The following is a 27,672-nucleotide window of genomic DNA, read 5'->3' on the forward strand; positions in this document are numbered from 1 at the left end:
ATTAATAAGTGGTGAGATCACGAAACACCTGGAGAAATGGGAGCTGCTTGAGCATGATGACCATGGTTTCATGAAAAGATATATGCCTTCACTCCAGCATCTGGCAAATGTGTGGAGGAGATGATGAGTAGAGCAGATAGGAGCTGAGACAGATGTTATATGCAAATATTTAATAGTCCTTTGAGATAGTGGCTGTTTTAGGTTGGGATGGGTTACAGTGGTTCTCATTTCTGGGACACCAGGTTACCTAATGAAGTAATGATTGTGCATCTTTCTGGTGACATGTTTCTTGGCACAAAACCCACCGTCACAGTTGACAGATTTCATGTGATGAATTTAGAGCATTGGAGGAATCTGTAAACTGAAAAACTCTGACAGGTTCACAGATTTTAGTTTTGAAAGGGACTGTTTTGACTGTCTTGTCTGACCTCCTGTGTAGGGCAGACCAGAGTTCCTATCAAGTACGCTATCAAATGACTTCTGCTGGAATGGGAGCTTCTAGATAGTTGTTGACCACAAAAGCTGTTATCTTCTACCCAGGCTACATATTTGTCTCTTCAGTGCAGTAAATAAATCTAATACCAACATTTACAGGGTTGAACTGAGAAAACAATTCTTAAAAACTCCTTAAAAGCCATGCTTTTTAAAGGGCTTAATCTAAGCTCATTTGAATCAGGAGAACAAGTCCTGTTGGTTTCAGGAGGCCTTGAACCCAATGCAAACCTAGAACATATGAGATGTGATGTTTAAATGGGGCAGGGACAGTTCAGGCAACTGGAAACAAATCAGTGTTATCAAATACCTGCTGTCTGTCAAGCAATGATACACTTTCCAGTCAAGAGCGATAGTGCTTCTCAAGAAGGAAATGTTTGTGCTCAAGATGCATTGCACCAAGATCGACATATTACTGTAAAGATACAAAGAAGGTGGTACTCTCCAAAGCTACCTGAATTTGGTATGTCCAGGGAGGAGACAAAAATCTCCTGAAATTCATTTAACAGAAGAGCATGTTTGCAACCACATTGACTTGTTATATGATCTTTCCAGCGCTTCCATTAAGCGGGTACTTGCCAAGCTTGGCGGATGCTTGGAGCACGTTGTGCAGTGGTACTGGTAGTAGCATGGAAGGCAACTGTCCCATTGTTTGCTGGCAGACAGACCACACTGGGAATATTGCCCCTGAGCAGGAACTTCTCATCGTTGCGGACTGCCTTATATCAGTGTTCACAGGAATGGGGCCACAACTGTAAGCAGTATTCTGATCATCTACTTTCTACTATAGTTTCAGCTAAATATAGTTTTCCACTTCCTGTCCTAAATGGCTACGTGCTGGTTTGTGTTGTTGACTTTCCAGCCTAGAGGTGACATAGGCTGAAAAATGTGCACGTATGTTGTGTGCATCTCTCTTGCTCTGTGTGTACAGGTATATATGTAAATCAGTGTATCCTGGAGACTAGCTGTGAGGGTTGCTTGGCACAAATTTGAGCTGGCTCCATCTCTTATTCAGCCACATGTACATATTCCAGATATCTCAGAGATTATCTGTTTTATAGAATTTTTCCAAGTGATAGTAGGACTATATATTAACTCAACTATTGGTAAATATAAGTGACTTCTCTAGATCAACAATATAGGATTGTGAGATTCAGAAGAATCTCTAAAATTACCTGAAGAATAGACATAAAAGCCAATACCTAAACCAAATCCATTAGGAAAAAAATTAAAGCAAAATAGTTACAAACCTGAGATATTTGATAATTAAAAACAAACGAACAAAAACAAACAAAAAAGACCCCAGCATAATATTCTGTACTTTTAAATATTCATACTACCAAACAAGACCTCAGATTTCTCTTTCTGAATAGTTATGGATCAAAACTGAGAAAACAAAGATGAAAGGACACATCTGTACTGCAGCATAGGAGATGTAAGGATGCTGGGCACACCCTGGCCCTGGCATTGATCTAGCTGCAAAAAGAGAAGCAGCAGTGAGAAGACAGCTGAACAGGCAAGTTGGCATCCACGAGAACTGTCTGCCAAAAAAGGTGCACAGTGTCTGCAGGAGTTAAACCATGTCTGTCAAACCATTTCTATGCTTCTCTGCCAGAGAGGGCTGCCTGTGATACACAAGGTAGAGAAGAGTTGTCCTTGTGCAGTGGTTGCACCCCATCTGCTGTGGAGGGGCGTGGGCTGTTACATAAGGCCGCTTGTGTGTATGCTAGCTGTATTTTCTGCCAAGACCCTTGGCACCCCACTCTCCCTCCAGCACTCTGTTTGACATCCCTGATCTGCTCTTACAATGCAGGAACACAAGTGTCAATCCCATCCTCCCACTCTGACAGGGGAAATCCCTGAAACATACAGATGCACATGGCTTAGTTGGAGCCACACACTGGTGTCACTCTGGAGTAACTCTCCAGAGCTGGAGCTGGCTGAGTTCAGAATCCATCCCTGGGTGTCAGATGCTTACATCTCGGAGAGGCAAGGCAAGTTTCAGCTGGTGTCTTTTAACTGTGAAGTTTGAAGGAGGGGGTTGAAAGTACTGTGAAAGTACCTGGTAGCACAGCCCTGCGAGGCAGCTGTGGTCGAGGAAGCAGTGCTGTTTAACCTGTGCAAATAAAATAGAGCTATAAGCATCACCCAATATGGTAAATATTGTAGCTTCAAGCCTTTCCTCTGTCCATTCAATACCCGACCTATCTAAAGTAATTCTGCCTACCTCCAGAAATGAGATCTCTCTATACCCTACTGGAGTGGGAACATTAAGGCCATGCTTCCCTCAAAAATAATCAGTTGCAAGAGTTCTGAAGTGCTTAGCTCCTCTTTGCCTGCACCCAAAATAGTATAAATCTTTTTGCAAGCGAAGATGATTACTTGAGCAGCAAAGGATTAGCAGATGTGAGCACTGCATAGCTGGTTATGCTAGTCACATTTTCCTAAATAGATATTCTGTTAGATGCACACGAGCCAGGGAGTGCTATGGAATGCAGCTCTTTTCAAATAGATGAATATATACATGCCTATGTGTGTGCCTTTCCCAGACTTTCTATAAGCTTTTTTCTAAACAGGGAATGTATTTATGTCTGAGTAAAGGATTTCTGCTTTCTGCATTACTGGTACCTTTGAAAGGGACGAGGTGTTTTCAGTAATCACATTGTGTGACTAATATGAAGTCCTTGTAGGCATGAAAGGATCTCTGTGTGTTTCATGGATATTAAGCCTCCCAACAACCAGCTGAAAGCAGGTATCTTCTACTGTCCTTGTAGGGAGGGAGACCAAAGCATGAACTCATGGAGCAGATTTGATTATAGCCATTTACTTTGTAGCCCAGTCTCCTGGATCCTTGTTAAGCAGGGAAACCCCGGTCTTGCCCCAGACCATCCTTTAGGTTTGGGGTGATGCTAGGAAGAGGATTCATCTCTCAGAAAGCCTTTGGTGTACAAGTTCCCTGCTGGATTATGCAGCTAAACCAGCTTCCTCAGTGTTTACACAGCCTCTATAGCTGAAGCAAAAGTGATGTGTTGGGAGGGTGTGGAAGTGGGGCCAGGGGACTGCCCTTTCTGCAGTACCCTCCATTGCCATGGATGAGGAGGAGCACAACCTCCCCCCTGAGGTTTGTTCTCTGAGGCCAGGCTGGAATTCTGGCTCTGATAATGGTCTTGCAAGTATTTGCTCTAGGTGATTTTCTGGGATCTGTGTATCAGGACTGTTTCTGGTAGGGTTGAAAGACCTGTCTTACTGCTGGAAATTGTCTCCTGACCATGTTAATTAGTGCTTTCTCTTTGCTTTTGCAAGGCTAATGCATTGTTGGGGCATTTCAAGTGCTTTGTTGAAACCAGCTGAAAACAGACAACCTTCTGGATGCTGGGAAAACTTTGCCAAATATAGGGGATCCACACAGCTCATGTACATCCCTCCCTTGGCCCTCTGAAGAAAGCTAGTCTACTGAAACCTCTGTCTTGTAAAAGCAGCTGTTGGGCAGAACAGAAAGCAGCTGCATCCCCTCTTGAACAGAATTAAATTTTCTGCTGCTTGAAAAAATTCACCAAGGAAGCAGAAAGAGACCAACAAATAGCAGAGTCTGGAGACTGACAGCACTGCTGGTTACCTGCATCACTGTTCTTCAAATTGCTAGCAGACTTCTAGGCAAAAAAAGTTCGTCCCACATATTTGGCTAAATGACAGCCTGGGACCTGACCCAATCTTTCATCTTGCCTGCCAAGAATTTTTCTCTTGTTTCTTTCCTTTTTTACCCCCTTGAGTTCTCTTCAAGGAATTTGTCACTCCTGATACCCCCCACAAAAGCAGAAAGCAGGCAAAGCTCAGAGCTTCTCCTGCTGAATCAGCAGAAAAAAAAAGAGTTTGGCTTTGGACAACTTTCCTCTCTGTCCAGAGGACAAATATGTAACACAGAACGTTTTAGTGTAATTCTGTACTGAACTCCCATTCTAATCCTTTCTTAGGATTAGAAAATAATTAGTTTTAGACTGAATCTAATTGGCAACTTTTCCAAGCAAAAGGGAAATAGATTTGTGTTACCCTCCCAGCAGAGATGAGTCCTCTGTGCTTGGAAACCAGTAGAGATTGCAGGAGGGGCACTGTGAAGAGCAGCCTGAGATAGGGATAGATGGTGGGGTTAGTCCCTTGGCCTGGCAATCTGCTATCTCCCTTTGCTATTTAGAGCTAGCTATCTAGATCTAGCCTGGACTTACTCTGCCTAACTTTAGATGTTAAATTGTTGTGCCCCATTTATGAGCCTACTCAACCACAAGGATCTCTGGTTTTACTGGAGAAGCAGCAGCTCCAGGGAGTAATTCAGGGTGATTGGTGCCAGTGGGCTGAATCCAAGTGTTATATTTGTTCATTCCTCACCAAGTTGAACAGGGAGCCAAGCCAGAGAGCTGTGTCCAGCACAAAACCTTCTTCCACTCTCTGGTTCCCTAAGTGGGAGTGCCCCAGTGTCAGACAAGCAATAGCAGCCTGGAGGTAGAGGTGGGTTCAGCACTGGTGTTTTGGGGAGGACATGACCAAGTAAACCATGTTATGGATTGTCAAGACTACTATGAACCCACAGCCTTTGGCTCATGACTTACTTACATTACAGCCCTGGTGACTGGGTGACCATAAACACAGTTAAATAAACAAGTTTGAGGTCCCAGCAATGGTTTAGTGGGGTCTGTGTGAGGTGACAGGGTTGCCTTGCTGCTTGGCAGGTTTTGCAGTCACGTGCTGAGCTCCCAGTCACCACAGGGACATTTTAACAATTTCTGACACTGCTTCACTAACAAGTCCTTCACTAACAGGCCCTAGGCTGTTCCACCAGCACAGGATGATGAGGGCCATAGCCACCCACAGAACAGGTTGTTCAACTTAGCCCAGCAAACTAGAATGCCTCTCTCACCCTGAGAGCTGATAGGGGTGTTCTAGTTTCTGTGTGTTTCTAGGTGTTCTAGAGGTGTTCACCACTAGAAGGTGATGGGGACCATGGCCTTTCCCCACCTTTCCATATCTTTGAAATACCCCAATGAGGCCTTTTTTTCTTCCTCTCCTTTCCTCAGGAAGGTAGATCTCTAACCGTGCTCCAGTGTTAATGTAGGCAGGAATCCTAACAGATCATGAAGCAAGAAATAAACACATTTCTCCAATGCCTAATCAAAGTTAAATATGAGGAATATGAAATTGCTGGAGTAAGGCTTAAGAATGACAAAGAGTAAATTCACAGATTTAGATATTTTTTTTTTTACTAAGAGCACTGCATATTGAAATCCATTCACACTGACATTGGAAGGAAATCTTACCCAAAATATGAATATTCATGTCTAAAGAAGCCTGCAGATCAGTGAGTGAATGGCTGGTTTAAAGCCCCTTTGCGTGGTGCCTTATGTGAGGACCACAAGGCCTGTGCTCTGCTCCTTCAAATACAGAACACAAGTCCCATGGATTTATTTGGCCATTTCTAGTTGCAAATCAGGACTGAGATAAGTGTTTGCAGGTATTTCTTAGTGGAGAGGAAGACTGCTGAGCATTGTGCAAGTCTGTGTGGTTAGGCCCTCATTTTTTGTGCGTCTCATATATCTACACTCAATTCACTCATAGGGTAAGCAAGACATAACTTTTTACAACTACTCTGCTGTTTCTCTTAATATTTTGCCCAGGATTTTGGCTCTAATATAACATGCAGATTCTAATAATTTTTAATTATTTTTCATTATTTTGAAACAGAATGGCTTTATTAAAGCAAAAACACAGTCTATTCTTAATGAAGTTTGAATTGGAAATTTGTCCCTTCCCTTTATTTTCCGTTTCCCTTTCCCCTCTTTGTTAAGTAAGTACAATATAGAAAAGTATTCTCTGAGTTTCCATTCCTGTCTTCCTTCCTGTCCAGATGAGCCAGGAAAGGGCAAAACCTCTGTCCAAAGCCCTGGCTCTGCAGTCAAAATGGGGGTTCTCTGGGCTTCCAACACTTTATGTGTTTTTAGAATGCAGAGAACAAGCCCATCTGTCTTCTCTCCAGCTGGTGGCTCGGCTGGGCCGCTCTAAAACACCGACACCAGAGGGTGAAGGAGGTCTGGGGCTTCCTTATGGTCTTACAGCTTAGGAAGTTGTTTCTCTTCTTCCAAACATTTGATTCTGTTTCCTGCACCACACAAACCTTTCCAGAGAAGTTGAATTATCCACCAAACATGTTTACAGCTTTTTGTTCAGGAAAATGTCCTTTCTCTAGCCCCTCTGACCCTGGCTAGGCTGGTGTTTCAGCAGCTCTCTTCTTTGCGCTGATCTTGCAGGAGTATAAATCATCCTTTATTGCCTGCACACTAAAACAAAATCTTTAGCTTTGCTCATACACTAGAACTCCTAGGAGAATAATTTGGGTTTGAAAAGACAAAGGACAAATGCCCTGAAAATCTCTGGTTATGAATATGGGAGAGAATGACTTATCATTAACTGTCAATTGATAATAAGTGAGTAGAGCTAATAAACCTGCAAAGCGGTTTTGACTTGCAAATGTATGTTTTAACTGAATAAAAAAGACAGTTGATGTTTGTGAGACAAATTGTTGAGTGCAAAGCATATATGTGCAAGGTTGCATAAAGACAGCAGTACACTTTGTGAGGTGAATTTTACACCAGTAGGATATAGTAGCTCCAGTCCAGTGTGGGGCCACCAGCAGTATATTCCATTGGTCTTAATGAATGCAGGAAACAGCTAGACTGAGGGAAAAAGAAAGGGAGGGCCTTGAAAGAAGGACTCCACCTTCAGGGATTTTTTTTTTATGTTTGTTCTTTATTTTGTTTCTGCCTGTGTCATGGCTGTGAGTGTGAGAAGGCTTGTTTGGTAGTAGAGCTGACCTGGGAACTATCAGTAATGTGAATTAGCTCGTATTTGGGGTTTTGTGCATATGCAATTCTTTGCAGTACACATACCTTTGTGTACTTAAATGGAGGGACAGACCTAATTAACCTAGGAAACTCAGAGAAGTTAGCAACTTCATAAACATTTAGTGCTCTGTGAGAGAACTGAAAAGTTTGCTGAAAGTTTGTTGACAAGGTCAAACAAGAGTCTCTGACAGTTGCTGCTGTTTCTCTGTAAGTGCTTACAACTAAGTTTGACCAATTTAGGAGGAAGCACATTTTGAGAGTTTATGGGGAAGCACTGCAAGCACCCCTCCTTCTCTGCTCCTGAGTGACTTGACCCTGCTGCTTCTGTGGTTAGAGAACCACCACTGGTTTCAAACACCAGGTTTATGTTCTAATGAGTGGCAATGGTTACATATCCCTCACAACATCAGTAGCCCTTGTCCAGCAAGGTTCTGCAGAGCTGACCCAACTCCTGAATTTGAATGGGGGCAAGACTCTTCTCAGTTCAAATGCAGATAAGCTGCAGTCATGTCCTTTGTCTGTATGATGGTAGTAATGAGGAAAAATACATGTGTCAGCTTTAAACCTGGTAATGGCAGCAACCAGGACACCAGAGCTTAGCACAAGCTAGGTTATTCTGCCAGTTTGCTCCATGTGTCTGCACAGAGCCTGCTCCTAAGACTTGGATCTTTCAAGCCAGCTCAGCTATCCTTGCTGTGCTCAGGAGGCAACAGTACAAGTCCACACAGTTCCTCTAGTGTGATGCTGATCTATCAGACCTTCAAGCTGAACCCTGTCATGTATAAGACAACAATCTGGTGTCATTATGTGAGCAGAAAACTCTGTGTCCACTTGTTACTTAATACGCTGACACATGAATTAATGTTCTTCCACCTGCACAAGTAGCCATGACACCTTTCGTCCCCAGAAGTATAATAGCACTCATTCCTTTTTGTAATTTCCTCTGTTGGTCTATGTGACCAAGGTGGTGAGGACTTGGTGAACTGGTGAATGATTTAAGGGTAGGTGAGCTGTCCCTCACCTGATTCCTTTGTGCCATAAGTGGAGCTCCCTGGCAGGGTGATGACTTGCTCCACTTTGGCAAACATATGTGAACATGCACAGGCAGGGTCCAGCTGAGGAGAGGTGGACGTCTGCAATCTGTGTGTGCAAACCCCTGCTAGCCTTCACAGAAGCAGGCATTTGAAAATCCCTGGCAGGTACAAAAAAGCTCACAGAAGTGAGAATTCAATTGCAGGGTGCAAAACCTCACTGCTGAAATTGAGGGTGCCTGTAACAGAAAGTGGAGTAGGTGGGAAACAGAGAGTTTTGCTAAGCTATGAGGTGTCAGGGTATTTAGGAGACATTTGGTTTGTTTTACCTTTTGGCAACTGGAGCAGCTGCTGCCTTGGCTATTAAGCATGGTCCTTGCCAGGCTGAGCCAACTGGCCTGGACATGCAGAGCATCAAATGTAGTCCAAAGACCAAACAGTTGAAGGGTGGACATTTGAGTAGGAACAAGGGGACCAGTGAGCAGGAGGAAGTACTCTGCCAACCACAGGCTCCCCACAGACCACAGTTCAAGAAGCACAACTTCCTGAGCTATGAGCTTATCACCAAGGTGTACCAATAACACAAGCATACTGCAAGGTAGGAAGGGCTACTGAACAGGCAAGCCTGCCTCGTGGGGCACACCAAGCCTGTCGCATCACTTCCATTATCAAATTTTTCTGTACATCCCAGAACCTTACAATGCAGGAAGCTCCCACTTCTTGCTTAACACCCTACACCTTTTCTCTTTCTTTTTGCCTATCAGACAACAAGAAACTTGTTTATTTTTGACTAGAGAGTGTCAATTAGCTGAGTGCAATCCCTGAAGACCCCAAGAACCTCTCTTTCTACATTTTGGGGTTTTCATTCCTGGTTACTTTATTTCTCTTTGTTGGTTTGATTTTTGTCAGATCTCTTGGCTTTATTATGGAAAAGCCTGAATTTCCTGCAAGTCAGGGTTTACATTTGGTGCATAGAGTTAGCTGTTGTGCTATGCATTAGTCAATATGTCACTTTGCTGCCTTCCCATCCTCCTAATACTCTGTTTTACGATGAAACAACTCCAGAAGTTTAAAGATGATGGAGCTCTCCCTGTAGCTAGGTTGGGTGCAGGGTCTGACTTCCACCACCTGACAGAAGAAAGAAATGAGAATCAGCGAGGTGACCCAAGCCAGGTCCAGAGAGCAAATTAATCCTTCTCCTTCATCTTGGCTTAATTTGGTCTGCACTGATCAAGTGATCAAAGACAGGCTGTCTTATGAGATTAAGAAATGGCATCAAGGTATGACCACTTCTAAGACAGAAGCAAAATGAATCTTGATGTCCTCTAGCTATGGCACTGCATAACTTCCCTCACAGTGAGCTGAAAGTAAGAGCACATGAATTCACATGTGTGAACAAAGATTTTTAATGAGTCTGTGCAGCTTGCATTGCAGCTTGCACACCAAGCTACCTACATTAAATGTATTCCCCAACATCTGTCTAATCAGAAGTGATACCAAACCAAAGAAAGCATAATTAGCTGTATATGTCATGAGGGTCCAGTGGGTGAAACCTTGCTGTACTTTAACTGCTGCTCATGTAATTCCAATTATTCCTAGAAGGGAAGGAGTTGACTGAAAAAAATGGATACAGAGATCTATTACCGGTGGCACAGAGCCCTGCAACCAAGTCTAGCTGGGCTGGTTGTGACACAGGATGTAAAACACAGCTGTGAGTTTTCTGTCAGTCTTTTAATCTCAGCACCGTCCTCTGATCCATCTCCATTAGACCCTGTGCTCCCAACTCTCTCTTTTAAACACAGAAATTACCAGCACTGTCTATCCACTTCCACCAGGACTGGTGTGTTGGCTTCATGAGCTTTTACCTTTTCTTCCTGCTTCAGGTGCTTCTTGTAACCTGTCCCGTTGTGCTTGAAGGGTTTCCACATGTGAGCTTCAGGCACAAGCTGGCTTGTCTCAGATGTATCCCTTGAGGTCCCAGGTGGCTTTGGTGCAAAAAAGTTTCCCTGTCACCTGGCACATAGAGTTTATGGCTACTTGTCCATCTGAAGCAACCCAGTTGGAACACCTTTTAAAACCTGTGATTCCTGCTCTGCTATGAATGTAAATATACCATTGTATCTCTTTCCTTGAGATCAGCATAGCAAACCCTTGTTCTTGCTCTCTCTTGCTCTCTTCTGCTTTTCAAAGGGAGAAGTAAAAGCAATGAAACATAATAACAAAAAACTAGCTCCTTATTCTTACATCTATTTAAACAGCACTAAGGCCCTCAGCCATTACTTATCAGTGCACCACAGAGCATTTGTTTCCAATTTAAGGTTTAAATTTAACAACACCTTATGTCTCTTCTCAGAGGAGGTCTGGGACAGGCAGAAGCTGCAAATGTACAGGAGTGACGAATTCATCTGGCAGTCTCTGCTGCTGTTCCACACAGTTTCTGTGTGTCTCTGCTGCCCCAGGGAAATTTAGAGTGACCGGCCCCATATAGTCCAGCTAGGAAGCCCTTAGTGTCAGCAGATTTGTGGCAATATTTCTGAAATCCCTTGCAAAGGTATGCCCAAGCCTGCACCTGCAAGAAATTCAGTGGATTATATCCCCGTGCTGCTCTGAAGATTTCTGGGAATGTTCAGCTGCCAAGTGTGGATCCTTATTTCCAAAGCAATGAGTCATGGTGGTGTCATTACCTCAGCATACAGTCACTGTGCAATAATTCAAATCACCATTGTCATTATTATTGTCTCCAACAAGCAACCTGATACCTTCTGCCAGCCTGGGGCAGGTGTGTGAATGTAATCACTGTGCAATTAATTAGCCAGTGCTGCCAGTCAGTATGCAGCACACAGCTCCCTGCATCCCAACTGAACCCAATTTAGCAGAGCCACTGCAAGATTTAAAGATACTTTGCAGTAAGAACTCAGTAAAAACAAAGAAAGCAGGCAGCTCTAGGGCCAGCTTTTCACCTTCACATCACACCTGGCAAAATGAGCACCTGCCTATATCAGCCAAAGGGATTTGCAGGAGTGTGGGAGAAGGAGAGAATTGCATCTTATTTCTGAAACTGTGAGCTTAGGTATCATCTGATGCGTGAATTCTGAGTGAGCGAAACAGGGAAGGCCGGCTGGTCACTGTGGTGGCTGCAAATCCCTTCAACAGGCTGCACAGCAAGAACCCAGGAGCTGTCTGGCTCCCTCCTCTCTGTGCAGCCACAGAGCTACAGCAGAGCCAGATTAAATTGCTGGATTAAGCACTCCCACAGCCCAGCATGTGAATCTTTGTGACAGCTGTGCCTGGGACAGAAGTCAAGCATCGGTGCCATAACTGCGTCAGCTGGTGTGTCATGGGTCACAGTATTACAGCTGAAAAAGGTCTGTTAGGTCATCCATTCCCATTTCTTAGCCAGCACAGATTTGACTCAATAAAGTGTTTGCTACTGGTCTAAACGTGGCATTTTAAGAGATTTGGGCAATGCAATCCCCTTCCTCTTCCCTTGGGAAATTATCCGTCATTTGTTATAACTCACTGACAGGAAGAGTCTAGCCAAACATTTCTCTGTTTCCAGATGATCCCATTAATGACTTTTCTTGCCTTTCCTTCTACCAAAGTCACCCCTTTCACTGGGCTGCACTTTCCTCCCTCTGTACAGGTACAAGAGCCTGCTTAGTTCCTTCCACGGCTTTTGAGAGGAGAACTTATCCTTGAGGGCCCCCTAAATGTTGGATTCCAGTTCTGCCAAAAATATGCCTTATCCGCTGCCCTAAATTATCTGCACTGAAAGACTCCACACACTCAAATAATGAGATTTTCCACTAAGACAAATATTTTCAGGCTCTTCCTTTTTCATCTGATGTGTCTGGGTTTGGAATTATTTTCTATTTTTTATCCATTCTCCAAAATTAGACAGTGGGCCCTACATGCAGCCACGTGTTAGAAAGTCAGTTCTGTTATTTTTATTCACCAGTCTGTTCTTGTTGCCAATCCCATGTTGCTGCTGTGAGTAGGGCTCCGTCCAGGTGATGTGCTTGTGGGAGGGAGGCCTGCATCAAGCCTGGGTCTCCCTGTGGAGGAGGAACACTGTGCCAGTGTCACTATGTGCCTGGTCCTCAGCAGGTCCAAGCTGGTTTGTGTTATTTTCCTGTCTTTGTGGATAACCTTTGTTTCTCTCCAGGCAATAGGATTCCTGAGCATCAGTGCTTTGCCAGCCCTTTTCGCCTTACATAATTAATAGCTAACAAAGTTCAACATCACTGGAGCTATTGCAATACATTCTGGTGCCACAGCATTGGCCTTCTTTTGATCTGGGTTTCACACATCGTTGGCAAGATCAGATTCATGCCTATGTGACTAATTATGGGAGTAGCTTTTGCTAACTGTCTTATGGAATATTTCATTACAACTCACCTTTATTTCCCTTTACTCATTACTTTTTTCCCATTACTGAGTGTGAATGTTGCCATCCAACACGTGTTTTCCGTTCACATGGTTACTAGGCTTTTTTTTGGTTGTTGTTTCTTCTGTAAAAAACCCAAGAGATGAATCAGGTTAACTTCCAAAAGCTGTCTTCCATTGCTTTACTCTATATGTTCAGACAATACTGATTAAAATCATATGCTGTTACATCTGAAAGAAATTCCCTCACCTGTGTGACAGGCTGGGCTTTTATGACAAGTAACGAGAGTTTCACTTATTTCTATTTGCCTCTTTTTTTTAAGCTCAGTTCTCTCATTCGTATTATCTTGGCTATGATCTTAAAAATGGATTGATTAAAATCAAGATTCTGTAGATTGATATCCTAACTCTACTTATAGGATTGCACAAACACCTCTATTTTCTAAGAAAGCTATCTCTGAAGAAGTGCAAAAGACAAAAAGCTACTAAAAATAGAATCTCTGTTGCTTTTGGGATTTGAAAGTCTACGTTTATAAAAACTGACTTTTCACAGAATCACAGAGTATGCTGAGTTGGAAAGGATCCACAAGGATCACCAAATCCAACTACTGGCCCTGCACAGGACCATCCCCAAGAATTACACCACGTACCTGAGAGTATCATCCAAACACTTCTTGAACTCTGTCAGGCTTGGTGCTGTGACCACTTCCCTGGGGAGCCTGTTCCAGTGCCCAGCCACCCTCCGGGTGAAGAACCTCTTTCTAATAGCCACCCTAAACCTCCCCTGACACAACTTCAGGCCATTCCCTCAGTTCCGTCACCGGTCACCACAGAGAAGAGATCAGTGCCTGCCCCTCCTCTTCCCCTCACAAGGAAGTTGTAACTGCAATGAGGTCTGTCCTCAGTCTCCTCCAGGCTGAACACATCAAGTGCCCTCAGCTGCTCCTCATGTGGCTTCACCTCAAGGCCCTTCACCATCTTTGTTGCCCTGCTTTGGACACTCTCCAATAGCTTAATATATTTCTTATATTGTGGCACCCAAAACTGCACACAATATTCAAGGTGAGGCTGCACCAGTGCAGAGCAGAGCGGGACAATCCCCTCCCTCGACCGGCTGGTGATGCTTTGCCTGATGCCCCCCAGGACACAGTTGGCCCTCCTGGCTGCCAGGGCACTGCTGACTCACATTCAACTTGACATTGATCAGGACCCTGAGGTCGCTTTCTGTGGCACTGCTTTTGAAAGGACTCTCTTTTAGAAGTTTAGGACTGACCTTATTTGAAATGTACTACTTTAAGATCCATTTCTTTAAAAATAAAAGGAAAAGGAAAACGATTTGAAATAAGACCAAATCAAGAGTCCTCCTTTTTTCAGTTCTGACACCTAAGCAGAAAACTAGTGCAGAGAAACGTATTTTGTGTACATTGTCCTGTATTTTCTTTACATGTAAAAATCAATTAATCAGATGAATTACAAGCCTGTATCCCCATGAGTCTATGGCCTTATCCAATAGAGCTCTTGTGACCAGACCTTTCAGCACAAGTATTTCTACTGCCTGCAGTGCTAAGCACATGTATACTTTGTTAAATCAGCACCATAGCTAGAAGCCAGCATTTAATACCAATCTGCCTTAGACTGTAGGGACTAAAAATAAATAGAACTAGTTTTTTGTGTGTCTGATCAGTACAGGAATGTAAAGGAGAGCATGTCCCAGACCATTAATATTCTCGACAGCATAATTGGAGTGTTCTTATGTTTTGTGCAGCTGAGAATAAGCTCTGAGACATAAGGTGTGGTTGGGCATTGCTAACGTGTGATGCCACAGGATGGTCCCTCTCCTGTCATTCATATCTCCTATGCATCTTTTTAGAGCTTCCAATTACATCTTTAGGACTGGCCAAAATAACAAATGTGTGTCTTCATTTCCTCCTTCCTGAAGGTCCCTCTGGTGTTTCTCCACGTTTCCCGTGGTCCCTCTCATTCCTGTCCCTCTGTACAGGGAGAGGGTTCACTATGTCTGTGTCCTGTGAATCCTGTCCTGCAGGACCTGCTGGATCATACCGAGCAGCTTAGGGCTGTTTGCAGAGCTGCATCTGAAATTGTTCTCCTGATGCAGATCAGCATTTGGGAATTAGCAAAGATATCTCTTCTGTAGTGGATAACTTGCTGCTGGATGCATTCTTACACATCTTTCTCCTCCTCCTCCTGTGCTCTGTGAGTGACAGCAGGGGTGGAATATTCTCCCCTCCCCACGAGCAGCCACCAGTGGCTCCGTGGGTGTAGGGGTGGAGAAGCAGCCACCTCTGCAACCACCAGGACCAGCACAGACTTTCCAGTGAGACGGGGAGTGCTCAGTGTTATTTTTAAACTGAAGTGTCTTAGTCTGCCTCTTTGCAGACAATCTGAGCTGGGCATGGGAGGAGGGGACTGCCAAAACTCAAGAGCAGCTGACGGTGCCTCTGGCTTCTACTGGCAGACTCCATCTGAGAGGCCCTGGATTGGGGCAAGATACCACACTGTTGCCCATCACAGCTTCTGTATGTTTGGAGAAGTGCTCCTAGTGGCATGGCTGCAGGGTGAGCTGCAGACTCCTGGCCCCTGCCCACCTCAGACCGACAGCGAGGCTCTGTAGCCCCTTTCCTCTGCCACATCACTGTCCTTGAAGCCGTGAAACATAACTCAGACACTTCAGCTGGAGTATGGGGACAGGCATGCTCAACCCTCTGCAGTGCTGGCTGCCTCTGTGTACCCCTTACGTGTCTGTGGGTACCTGTGCTAAAGCAATGTCCATACACAAACTGAGACCAACAGAGCTGCCCAAAGCACCCTGTCAACCTGTGCTCTGAAACCATCAGCATGTGGCCATAGTCCTTGGGATGGGGTGTATCTGTTTGTTGAGGCCTGTGCACCCAGATTTCTGCTGTCATAGCAAGGTGCCTGTGGTTTGATGCCCCTCAAGGAGCACTCCTGGTGCCTAAGTGCTTCAGCCTCTGTGATTACACTTACAGTCTTTTCTCCCCTCAAGATTTCTGTTTGCAGTTCTGTTTATCAGGGACTCCCTTGCTGTGTTTCAGCCCTGTTGGAGATACCAGTGAAGTGGGGAAAGAGACACACCTCTGTCAGGCCATTGCCCTGCGAAACTGCGTCCCACTTCCAGGGATCAGCATCCTTGACAAACTCATCAAGACGTGTCCTGTCTGGCTTCAGCTGAACATGAGTCAGGAAAGGGCTGGGGCGATCCTTGGCAAAGAAACAGCAGGGGTAAGTCCAAAGTGGTTTCATTTCAGACAACCACATTTCCTGTCCTTGGTGGGGCTGGTTAGGAGAGCAGCGCCTTTCTTCATGTGGAAGCAAAAATATTTAGCAGACTGCTCTCTCTTTCCATTACCCTTTGAAGCTTTACCACTCTCAGTGGTGCAAGACAGACATATTGGCTTTGGGGAAGCATGTGATCTTGTCTTGGGTTTTATTTACTTAGCGTGTAGATTTATGGAGATGGCTTCCCATTCACCACCACACCCATAGGTATGGTGACTATCCTAATTTGGAGCAATTGAAAAAAAAATCCCTGAAAAAAGGCCCTTAAATTCTGGAAGCTGGTGGGAGCCATTTTTATTGCAATAATTGGTATCTGGCTTGTATAAACTGAGTGTTAGGAAATAGCACACTCATGCAAAGCTTATAGCTTGCTTAAAGAAAACATTTCTGGAGCAAAGGGAGCTGCTCCACATTCCTTGGGTCTCAGAGGTCAGGCATAGCAGAGTATTGCTGTCCTGCCTGGGTCCTTTGAGAAGGGCAGGTGCAAATGACCTGAGCTGATGTCAGAGCACAGAAGGAATTCACTCACTTCTGCTCTGAGGACGTTTGGACCCATCCCTTGGCTGACTCAGTCTATCCTAGGGCTAAAGGCTGGCACAGCCAAGTACACCCTCCTGTGGGACTCACCTGAGCAGGGTGGGCTGTGCATTGCACCTCACCCTGAGTCAGATTTCTCAAATAGCTTGGACAAATTATTCTCTTTGTTTTTCTGATCTGTCTGTAAGCAGAGAGCTCAGTGACTGTCTATAATGTAGCCACAAATGGCCCCAAGCCTCCTCGGGTGTTACCTACTCCTTGCAGTCAGAGAGTTCCCCACCTCTGAGTGCTTTGGGAATGCATCTTACCTCTGTTCCTTCTGTTTACACTGTCCTCTGGTGGAGAATTCAGCTGCAGCTTGAAAAAGGCAGGAGAAGTGATGACACATCAGAGCTGTCCCACAGCCAGAGCAGCTCCTACCCACGCTGAGCCCATCTGAAACTGTTCCCACCAGTGGTTCAAATAAAAGAGACTGGCTTTGATACCAGTCCTGACCTGGGCTGTAGGGTTAAGTACAGCTCAGAAAACCCACTCCCCACTTACCTGAACAGCCATAGTCCAATTTTAGCCTTTGGAGCCATGGCAACCAGGTGTGTCAATCAGGAAAACCAGAAGTGATTCATTTCCAGATTTCATTTCCCTCATTGCTTAGATTAAATTTCACATGAAGAACTTGACCCATACAATCTGAGATGGTGCTGTCTGACAGTCGTGGTTAGAGAGGCAGTGCTGCCATGTGGGTGGCAGGACCTGGGGAAGGGAGAGCCTCCACCTGCAGATACTTTCTGTGATACAAGATGGGGGCTTGCCCTGCACTAGAAATTGGCCTGTTTAAGGCATGCATCTGTTATGCATTTATTTGCATTTTCTCTACCCTGGTGGTGGACCTGAGCCCCTGGAGCTCCATTTCTTCTGAATGGCAGAGGCCAACATGACAGCAATGTGCAAGGTTGTGAAGCTGCCCCAGAGCTGTGTGTTCACCATGGGTGCTTTGAAGTGACCAGAGATGCCCTTATAACTGAGACTTGATTAATGATTTTATCAACTCACACTTCTCTTTCTAATATTAATATCCAGACTCCAGAATTAGCCTGAATTTTTAATTCAGTTTTTAAAAATACCTTGACTCTCTCTTGCCAAAGCTTGTTGTCAAAGAACAGATAAAGGTGAAGATTTCTTTGTCTTCATAGCAGCAGCTTCAAGATACAAGCTAAAAATATCCTTGACAATAAACTTTAATTAGAAACACACTTAAGATTTTACACAATGAAAAGAGTGAGGTATTTTTCTTTTTTCAATTTTTTTTCCCCTAATTCCACTGGTCTCATTGGTGGGAACCAATGGCTACAGTAGTTTCACTGGTTCCAGTTAGAGACTATGGGGCCTCTTATCAATGTATATGAATACCTGATGGGATTGAGCTAGGCCAATCTCAGTGTATCCAGTGAAAGGATGAGGCACAGTGGGTGGAAACCAAAATACAGAAAATTCTGTTTAAACATTAATAAAAACTTTTTACTCTCAGCATGATTGAATGTTGGAATAGGTCACTCAAGAGGCTGTAGAATCTCCATCCTTGAAGATAATAAAAACCCCGACAGACACCATCCTGAATAACTTGCTGTAGTCTATCCATCTTTAAAAGTAGGGATTGGACTAGATGATGTCCAGAGTTCCTTTCAAGCACACCAGTTCTGTGATTTCAGGACCACTCAACACACTTGAATGACCACTTGACGGGTCTTAGACAAGCTAGGGGGACATGGCTTGTTCCTGAATTCAAGAAGGGCAAAGGCAAAGCACTGCCACTGGAAAGTCAGACCCCTGTCAGTGATCCAGGCTGGCATGGCCTGGATGAGCAGCTCTGTGGGAGAGGACCTGTGGGGATGGTGACTAGCAAGCTGGGCACAGACCCACTGAGGAGAGGCTGTGGGACCAGGCTTTGTTCATCCAGGAGGAGAGACAGCTTCAGGGGGACCACACAGCAAGCCCCTCATATCTAGAAGGAGGTCATGGAGAAGATGAATCTGGGCTGTGCTCAGCACTCCATGGTGGGAGGACGAGAGGTGACAGGCACACAAGGAAACCAAAGGGGTTCCAACTGGGTACAGGGAGGCACATTCTCCCTGTGAGGACAGTAAGTGGTGGAACTGGTTGTTTGCAAAGGCTCTGCAGTCTCCCAGATTCTCCAGACTTCTATAAAGCCCTGAGCAACTTGGTCTGGCCTCATGGCTTCACCCAGGAAACTGGAGAAGAGTCCCTCCAGGATAGCTGCCAGCCTGAATAACCTTCTGGAAGTGGGAAAAAGCTCTGCCAGGAGACACTGTAGCCACCAGAGCCTTTGTCCTTATGTTCCACTCATGGACACTTGAATACTTTCCCACTCAATGTACAAATGACTCTCTTGCTTTAGATCTGAACTGGGACATTCAAGGGTGACTTGTCCATGATTTAGGGTACTTATGAGAGGAACATCACTTGACAAATTGTGAGTCCAGTTAGTGAAATAGATTGTCTTAGGCTTAAGTGGGACATCAGTGATGCATAGAAACTTCTTTTGCAGGCCTGAATTTCACCCAGATGAAATGTCCTTTTATTCATTATTTTTGTTGTAAAGCTCAACTAAGTGGAACGAAGCTAAAATAAGACCATTTAAAGTTGGATTGTACTGATAAAAATCTTCATTGACAATGACCTAAAATAAAGTTCAGAAGCTCACATAATGTAGCTGAGCTCTGGATTTTTTTCTCCTTTTTCAGATATTCTTAGTTAGGAAAGAGGGTAATGTGAACAACATGGTCCTTGCAGTCCGCCTGCCAGTGCAGAACGAGGATCCTGGTGTGCTGGAGTACAACATCAAAGAAGAAAAATCAAGTAAGGTCTTTACATTCTTTTGTCTTGCTCTGGTTATTGTACTGAATCCTCTTGTGATCACTGGTATTTATGTAATCTCACTTGCACTAAGCAGGTTCCTCTTGTGACCGGCAGCAGATCTTCCTTTTACAGTGTAGTTCAGTTAATATTTCCTGCAGCTGCTTTACCTCAGCTCCCCTGTGGTTCTGCACCTTGTGTTACATTTACAGACTCACAAAAGGAACATAAAGCACCTCCAGACGAGGGGGCCACTGCTTTGATCAAGCAAGAGGAGCTGCCTTTCACCAGGTGGAAGTCCTGAGAAAAGCACAAGGCACTGGCTGACTAAGCCTTGTTAACTCACTGAATCTGTCTCTATTTCTGCCACTGAATTTGGGGGTCACCAGTTATCTGACTTCTGCTACATTGCCTTTTCAGTCATACCGAACAACCAGTTACTCCTAAACTGTTTTCAATGCCTCACTGTTTCTGGGAAGCAGGTGGGCCTCATGGCTGGTGGTGTAGGTGCCGTTCCTTGGATAGCCAAGTCCGTCATGAGCAAGTGAAAATTAACCCAGTTCCCAGCCAGCCATGTCTAATGCAGCCCTTTGTGTAAATGGATGTGTAAGGCATATGATTTCCACTTTCTAAGGAATATTTGTAAAGATGTGAATTTTGGGATAGTCATGGAAACATGCACTCAAAAGAGTTCATCAAAATAACTTCACACTATTGTTTATACAAATGCAGCTAAATCCTCTGTTGCTGAACTCTGCCCCAAAGCCTGCTTGCCAAGGTGATCATTTTATTCTCTGCTAAACCACTTGTGTTTCTGCAGATCAATGTTGTGACTTATTTCTTTCCCCTTGCTCAAATGAATTTTGACAGTTGCTCAAATGAATTGTTTCCTTCTCATACGGTTCCTTTCATACCTCTGCATCGTAAACAGACTTTAAAGCCAGAGGGACAACTGAATCTCTTAATCTGTTCTAATCTCAAGACCAGACCACAGCCTGTCACAGCGTTGCTCCTGCACAGGGCACAGCTGCCTGTCTGGCTGCTCAATTCCCCAGAAAGCTTTCTCTCATCCACCTGCTCCTTGGAGCACCCAACTGCAGAGATGCTGCATGTGTTCGGTGTTCTTGCATGAGGGCAGGAACAGCAAACCTTTTGCCACAGCTGAAGGTGTTCAATTAAGAATACAAGGGCAAGGGTTAGCTGCGGGGTAGGGGAACTTTTCTTTATTTAGCTATTTGAACTTGACCTAGGGCTTAGATTTTGCATGGTGGGGAATTGGGTTTTGATGATTCAAGTTTTCCTTTGGATAAAAGCTAAAAAATTGAATCCTGTCATCCTAAAAAAATTCATTTATAGAAATGTTACTTCTTGACTCCTGTCCTGTCCCATAAAACCTGATTTATTTGAGGACAAGCAAAGTAAAATGTAGTACAAAAATGTTACTGAGCTAACCTAGCTAGAGAGATTTTCTGCCATGCTTTTCTAACTTATTTGCTTGCTATTTCTTATTTATCACTAACTTATTTCAAAATATGTGTTCAGAGACACAGCTTTCTTATAGGAACAAGAATTAAATCAGTTTTCACCACTTTCATGCAAGTGGCCAATTAAGTAGAGAAGGGTAGTTAAAATTCAGCTCTCGTTCAAAAAGCAGGAGGGCTGCCACCACATGTGCAGCAATCACAGTGGCCATGAGGCTCATGGTGGATATTCACATTACTTTTAGCTGGAGTTCTGTTAGTGTTGAGCTGTAGAAACCCTCTCAGTTCTCCATCCCACACCATTTTGACAACAACATACTGGGTACAGAAATGGTCATGCTTTTGCCTCCCTTCTCATTTAGGGTAAGTAGTCTGGCTTTTAAGTTTAGAAGACATTGAATTAATTCCTGTTAGTAAAGCCAAAGTACTATGTCTGGTGCAAAAGGAGATGGAAAATCTGCATCATGGAGTCTAATACATTAACTTTGATATAATAACTTTGTGTTAATATATCAAATATATACTCCACTGCCTTCTAAACTTTTTTTCAAAAATAAAATTATGTGTTGTCTGAATGCTTTAAAAGAATTAAGACCTGACCTTCCTTGATAAGTACGCTGTTTTGCCTAGATTGCCTCAGCTTAATGAAGTGCCTTTCATTCTTCCCTGTTATTCTGTGTGTGTCAGGGTAGGAGACCTCTGAGCACCCCCAGAGATACTGTCTTGCTGTGGAATGCAAGTCAGTTGAAAGTTCACTGTTACACCCCTGAAAGTGTGTAAAACACCCCATCTTGCTTAGCCTGAGGACCACTGTGAACTAACAGGGTTTTTCCAAGGATCTAGCCTTCAACTTTAGAAAATCCCTCTTCAGGGAGGGACTTGCTGCAAGGAACTTTCAGCTTGCCACTGAACATTACAAACAGAGGTGAATCCTCCAAGAACTACCTGCTCTTTGAGTCTGCACTCAAAAAGGACCTCCAAAAGGATCATCTGTAATTCCCCTGTCATTCAAGGTTCCCCCTTCTTGGCTGTAGTGGGGACCAAGTAGCTTTGATTTTGCTGGCCTACTCCTAGTATTTCCTTTCTGAGTTGACACATAAGCAGTGATCTGTGTCATGCACCCCTTTCTGAGACCTGGCTCCTCCTAAAGGGTTTGAAGAAGTGGGAACAAGTTCTTCTCCTCGTTACCTCAGTTCAGCTTGTTAGATTCCACAGACTTGATGCATTCAGATGTAAACTGAAAGCTGAATTTGCCTTGACATATATAGTTCCAATTTTATGGAGATCCTACCTCCAGTTAAAATTCAAATTGTAACCAGCAAAATTCAAGTTGCAACCACTTACTATTTTGAAGCACTTTGCCAGCTCATTCCTGTCCTTAGGAGGACTCAGTGCAATCTCAGTATTACAAGAGACACAAAGAAGGATGTGCTAACCTTAGAGGTTGACATGATTGCTGATTGCTCTGTGCCATCTCCACAGTGGTATCCACCTCTTACTTTTACCATATGCAGCTTTAAATAGCAGCAATTTGCTACATAGCTGTTTGTAAAAAGTCATTCTCATCCCTTCCTACTTTTCAGATAGTATTTGAAGAGGCTTTCCCTGGTGTCATAATGACAGTAGGGAGGTTCTTGCCCAGCCCTTGTGATCCATATACAGATAGCCATTCAATGATGTATGAAAAAAAAATACAAGCTTCTTAGCATTGCACTGCCAAATAATAGTGGATCATTGTTTTTCTCTTTCTTTTCCCCATATCAGATCTGCTTTGTTGATGTTTGGTGAGACATTTAGGGAAGTACAATTTTCTGAGGGGAAGACTGGATTTAATTGTGATATATATTTTTTTTAGATGGAAATCCCCAAAGAACCCACTAGGTAAGCAAATCAAGAAATGAAACCTTTTTTTTTTTTTCTTGTGGAAAATTTTCACCTGTTCTCTGAAGTAGCCCTTAGAGTCATAAAACAGGAGAATGGATTTTAAAAATTTCTTCTGGTGCTTCCTCTTTGGGTGTAATTCCTCCAGAGACAGGAAGGCTAAATCCTGGTGGCATCAAAAGGTATGGTAGAGATGCCGGGTGCTATGTGGTTAATCAGAAAGTTGAGAAACCTGGCAACTTTCAAAGCCTTGTATCTCTGTGGTTTTGCTCTCGACCTGAAAGATCCTTTACTTCTTACTCAAAACAGTGGAAATCTCCCAGAGCTAAAACTTGTTACAAGATTTCTTCCATCTAGAGATGCAGTGTTGGGAGCTACCTCCCAATCTCTGCTAAAATCTTGACTATTTTGAGCACTTTCTGTTCTGAGAGTTGTCCTTTACTTCTGCTTCGTTCCAAGATGGAGCCCTGGACTCTCACATCCCAGGAACTGAGCACCATTTCCTTAGCTAACTCCTGCCCTTGGCTCTGCTTAGCAAACTGGTGGTAACCTCAGGTCAATTCCCCCTCCTCTTTATGCATATGCCACCAGAAGTCATTCCACTGGCATCAGCTCCATTGTAGCAGTATTAAAAAGAAAAGAAGCAGATGTTTAAGGTAAATGTGCATTTCTGGAGTAACATACACGGAGAGCCTGAAAGAAGTGTCTGAGTATGATAGACCACATGGTGTAGGTAGTGACAGTAGCTTTTACTTTCACAAAGAGTTATGAAGACACTTGCCACAGGGGTTAAGTCCTTTAATGGAAGAATGTTCTAGAACCATAAACTGAGGTTAATACTTTCTTTGTTTCTGGGAAATTTTGTGAATAATAGCTGAAAATAATTGATTTCATGAAACACATGTATTGACTACGTATTTCTCAGGAGTCTTTCACATATGCTTTGGTGTGGAATGGGTAATAATTGTTTCCCAAACTCTTCTGTACCAAAAAAAAAAAAGAGGATGGGATTCCATTCCAAATAAGCAAAATGACACTAAACAGGAGTATCTGCGATTACACAGAATAAAGAAGAACATGTTATTCATGTTACTAGAATTTTTTTATAGATATGACAATGGAATTGATTTGCCAAGTCAGTACTGAACTCTTCAGGATCATGTCCTAAGTAGTTCGAGTCTGGCCTAAAATTGCCACGGGTGCCTGCTCCTGTGATTGTGCTCCTGCCTTCCATTGCTGTGACTGGCTTTGCTCACTTGGAAGTTTATTTTCCAGAGGTAGTTCACTTGAGCCCATGTTGTGGAGTTGCTGTACTTTTTCCTTATTTAAGCTATACCTGCATGGGGCAATCTGCCATCGGGTGTAACTGTTCAGAAGCATCTTTTTCAGCACACAGGGCCAAGGCTGGGCAGAGCTCAACAAAATGGATGATTGCACAGCTGAAAGAGGGGTTTGTAGTGAAGTCTTGTCTGTACTGTGGTTATTTAATTGCTTAGAGGAAAATTATGAAATTTAAGTTAAAACTCTGTGTGCTCTGACCCTCCTATCTTCTCTGGAGATCAACTCTGAATAAGCTGGAGCATAATGGAGGTCTTGAAATAACCTTTACACAATCAAACAGGAAAACGAAAATAAACAATCGCCAAGTAATACGAAAATGTCCAGAGCACAATTAATACCTTCCTTGAAGGATGAGACGTGGTGCCATTGGACACGGTAGCTTATACTCAATTTCTGGTTTACGGACAGTAGCTGTACTTCAGGTTATGTGGTTTGGGCTTATGGTAAGGACCCACAACAGACCTTGAATGAAAAAGTACAGGAATTACTGCACTCAAAAGCACTTTAAGAGCAATCACTGAGCGCTGCTGCAAAATTGCAAGTCTGGTAGCAAAAACTATGTTGATAAAGAAATCCAATGTCTGCCCAGGTCACCTTATTTGGCCTTCCTTAAAAGTCAAGCTGAGCTCAGGAAGTGCAGACTGGAGTTTGATATGAAATGCTTGACATAGACAGTAGGGATTTAGAAGAGCACCGCAACTCAAGTGAAACACGTGGCAGCAGTTTACCTGCCTGGTTAATGCTCTAACTGCTTTTACCTGTTTGCCATGAAAGTTCATGAGGACCTGACCACTTTGTACATTCACCTCCTAGTGGACTCTATCGATCAGGACAGACAGAAGAGTTACACCAGGTATAGAGGCAGCAGGAAGGCAGCCTTGCTGGGGAGACCAAACAGCAATTTAGACAAGTAAAGGTGCTCCTTTCAACAGTGGATTTTAGGAAGGGTGAAATCAGTTGGAACAGATTACTTAAGGGCTAAGATTTCACAATATACTTTCTTGCCTTAATGTTCCCAAATAGGTGCTGTCTAAAGCTGTGAAAGCAAGCAAAGTCAACTTTGTCAATCACTACCAAGTTATTTCAGTCACTTCAACACTGCCATTCCTCCTTCCCAAGTATAGACAGGGGAAAACCCAGTTTTTTATTATAGACCAGTGTAATTTGCGCAGGATAAAAAGGACATGTAGCAGTAACAGATGATGATTAAACTACAGTAATCAGGCAGCAACATGTTTACAAGAGGGGCATTAGAGTAAGAGGGGTCTAGACTTAGTTCATTTTTGCAGGCTTAGCTCTAAACAAAGCTACTGAAAGCCCTGGTCTTCACATCTCAGCTGTCATGAGGTGAGGGATCTGGGCATGCCTGCCATGAGGGCAGAGCTCAGATACAAAGGATACAAATTCCTGCCTGTGTCCCTGCATGGATCAGTGGGTTCAAGTGCCATGCGGGGGGACTCACGAAGTGAACATGAGGCAGGGAACAGGAGGAAGATAGACAAGGAACAACTCAGTAGATGCTCTCTGTTGGCTCAGACACCTTCAGATGCTGACAATGGACTTGCTTATTGCACTCTACTGGCAGATTTTCCTGTTTCATTTTGTTAATGTTTATTTTAATACATAATGCTGAGGCTGGATTAGCAAACTCAGAAACCAAAGTACTCATTGCTAACATGTCATAGCATGGTCAGGTGGTACTTTCCCATGTGAACTGCATTGAAGTTCTGCACAAATGAGGTCATGGGAAAAAAATAGGAGGATAGCTCAGTTACTGCAGCATACTGACAATTTAGCTCCTTTAATGAGAATGGCCAGTTGTGCAGATGAACTTTGTGATATGAATATTGTTGTGGAAGTGTTGACAGCTCTTGCAATAGCTTCCTCAGTTTTGCAAGTCTTTTTGCTAACACTCTGCCTGCTGGAATCAGGAAGTAGAATGAAGATAGATAGAATTTTTTGTTTTCCAGAAAAAGAAATAACCATCACAAATGCGGAGAACCTTAACATTTTGGAAATACCCAGAAAACAGAAGACATAGGAAAACAACCTATAAGAAGGCAATCTGCCATTTTAAAAATTAATTTTTATTGCATTTATTTTGGATCCCTTCTAAACTAGAGTGAAGATGAAAAAGGTAGAAATCTGCAGTATTGACTGAAGTCAGAAAGATGGGATCTTTGACTTCATGAATGTGAATAAACTGACATATGTGCTGGTATTCATGCCCCTGACTTCTAAGATGAACCATTTATTTGGGTAGCACTCGCAAATTTTCATGGGAGTGTTTCAAGTCTGGATTAATCCTTGAGTGATTTGGTTTGACCTCATGGATGACCCTGGTTTAGGCAGGAGTTTGGGCTAGAGACCTCCTGGGGTTCCTGCCAGTCTCAGGGATTCCGTGAGAAGGAACCAGTCAGTGAGTCTGAGTCAGGCTGTGGGCAAGTTTGGGGCAGACAGCAGTTCTCAGAAGGGATGCCTCAGTAGAGCAGCAAAAGCAGTTCCCATTCTCTAAGGACCAGGCTCTTGGTGAAATACTGCTGAGATTTACAGAAGGATGGTGGTGAAAAAATCAATAAAACTTAAATATTTCCTGTACTAGTGTCTCTCCTCTGATCTCCCCAAACCCCATAACCTTCCTTTCTTTGTTTCCTTCTTTGTATATGGAGAAAGACAGAATATGCTCAGTTTATTTAATCAGTGCAGATTTGGAGTTACCTCATATCAGGTACCTCAACATACATGAAAAGACGACCCAGTAATGCCCAATGGATGTAATTATATGCCCCTTACTATATTGGAGAGCTAAGCTTGCTGCAGGCTGAAATAGATTTCATCAGGTGGTATCAATAGCACTGGTTTTGCACAGATATTAAAGAGACTTTTCAGTTGGAGATGGACAATCCAAGGGGTGAGTGTACCTTCCATGCTTCCCAAATCAAACCTCTCAAGACAATCTCTGGCTTATCAGACTGCAGGCAGAAGGGTCCATCAGCAAGCATATTTGGTTACTTCTGTTATCATTGTAATGGTACCACAGTTCTTTTATAAATGGTCACTTTAACCAGCACAGTTGGCCTCCTTCAGTGAAAGCTCTGCAGCTTTCAATGCTGGAAAGAATAATTCTTAATTCTGCAAACTAAGGCGTGAAAAGCAGGGTAGGACTATTTATACCTTTGATTTCCTCTGAATAGGTTAGAGGCTGAACCTGACATTACAGAGCAAAACCATCAAGGTAGTCCTTTTTTAGGGTTGTGTGGGGGTTTTTTGGTACCCCATGCTGCTATTCAGCAATAAAGCAGACAAAGAGGAGACTACCTTGGCAACCACCTCATGAACTGCCCTGGAGACTTGTCATTAAGGAAGGTCATTAAGCATCTTCAAGTTAACTACAGAATATGCCTTTACTGAATATATATATATGTGTGTGTGTGTATATATATATAT

The 27,672-nt window shown here is 43.5% G+C and overlaps 1 protein-coding gene across 1 annotated transcript in view; it reads left to right on the forward strand.

Annotated features, from left to right (window-relative positions):
- RIN3 (Ras and Rab interactor 3) overlaps window positions 1-27,672 on the forward strand; it is a 65,696-nt gene that overhangs the window by 2,472 nt on the left and 35,552 nt on the right. Inside the window, exons 2-3 of the mRNA XM_018082845.3 lie at window positions 15,871-16,057; window positions 19,411-19,525. Of these exons, the coding sequence (XP_017938334.2) occupies window positions 15,871-16,057; window positions 19,411-19,525 (302 nt within the window). The remainder of the gene's footprint in view (window positions 1-15,870; window positions 16,058-19,410; window positions 19,526-27,672) is intronic.

This window comes from Manacus vitellinus, unplaced genomic scaffold (assembly GCF_001715985.3).
Source record: "Manacus vitellinus isolate BGI_N305 unplaced genomic scaffold, ASM171598v3 scaffold_6_pilon, whole genome shotgun sequence".
In the NCBI taxonomy this organism is placed as follows: Eukaryota; Metazoa; Chordata; class Aves; order Passeriformes; family Pipridae; genus Manacus; species Manacus vitellinus.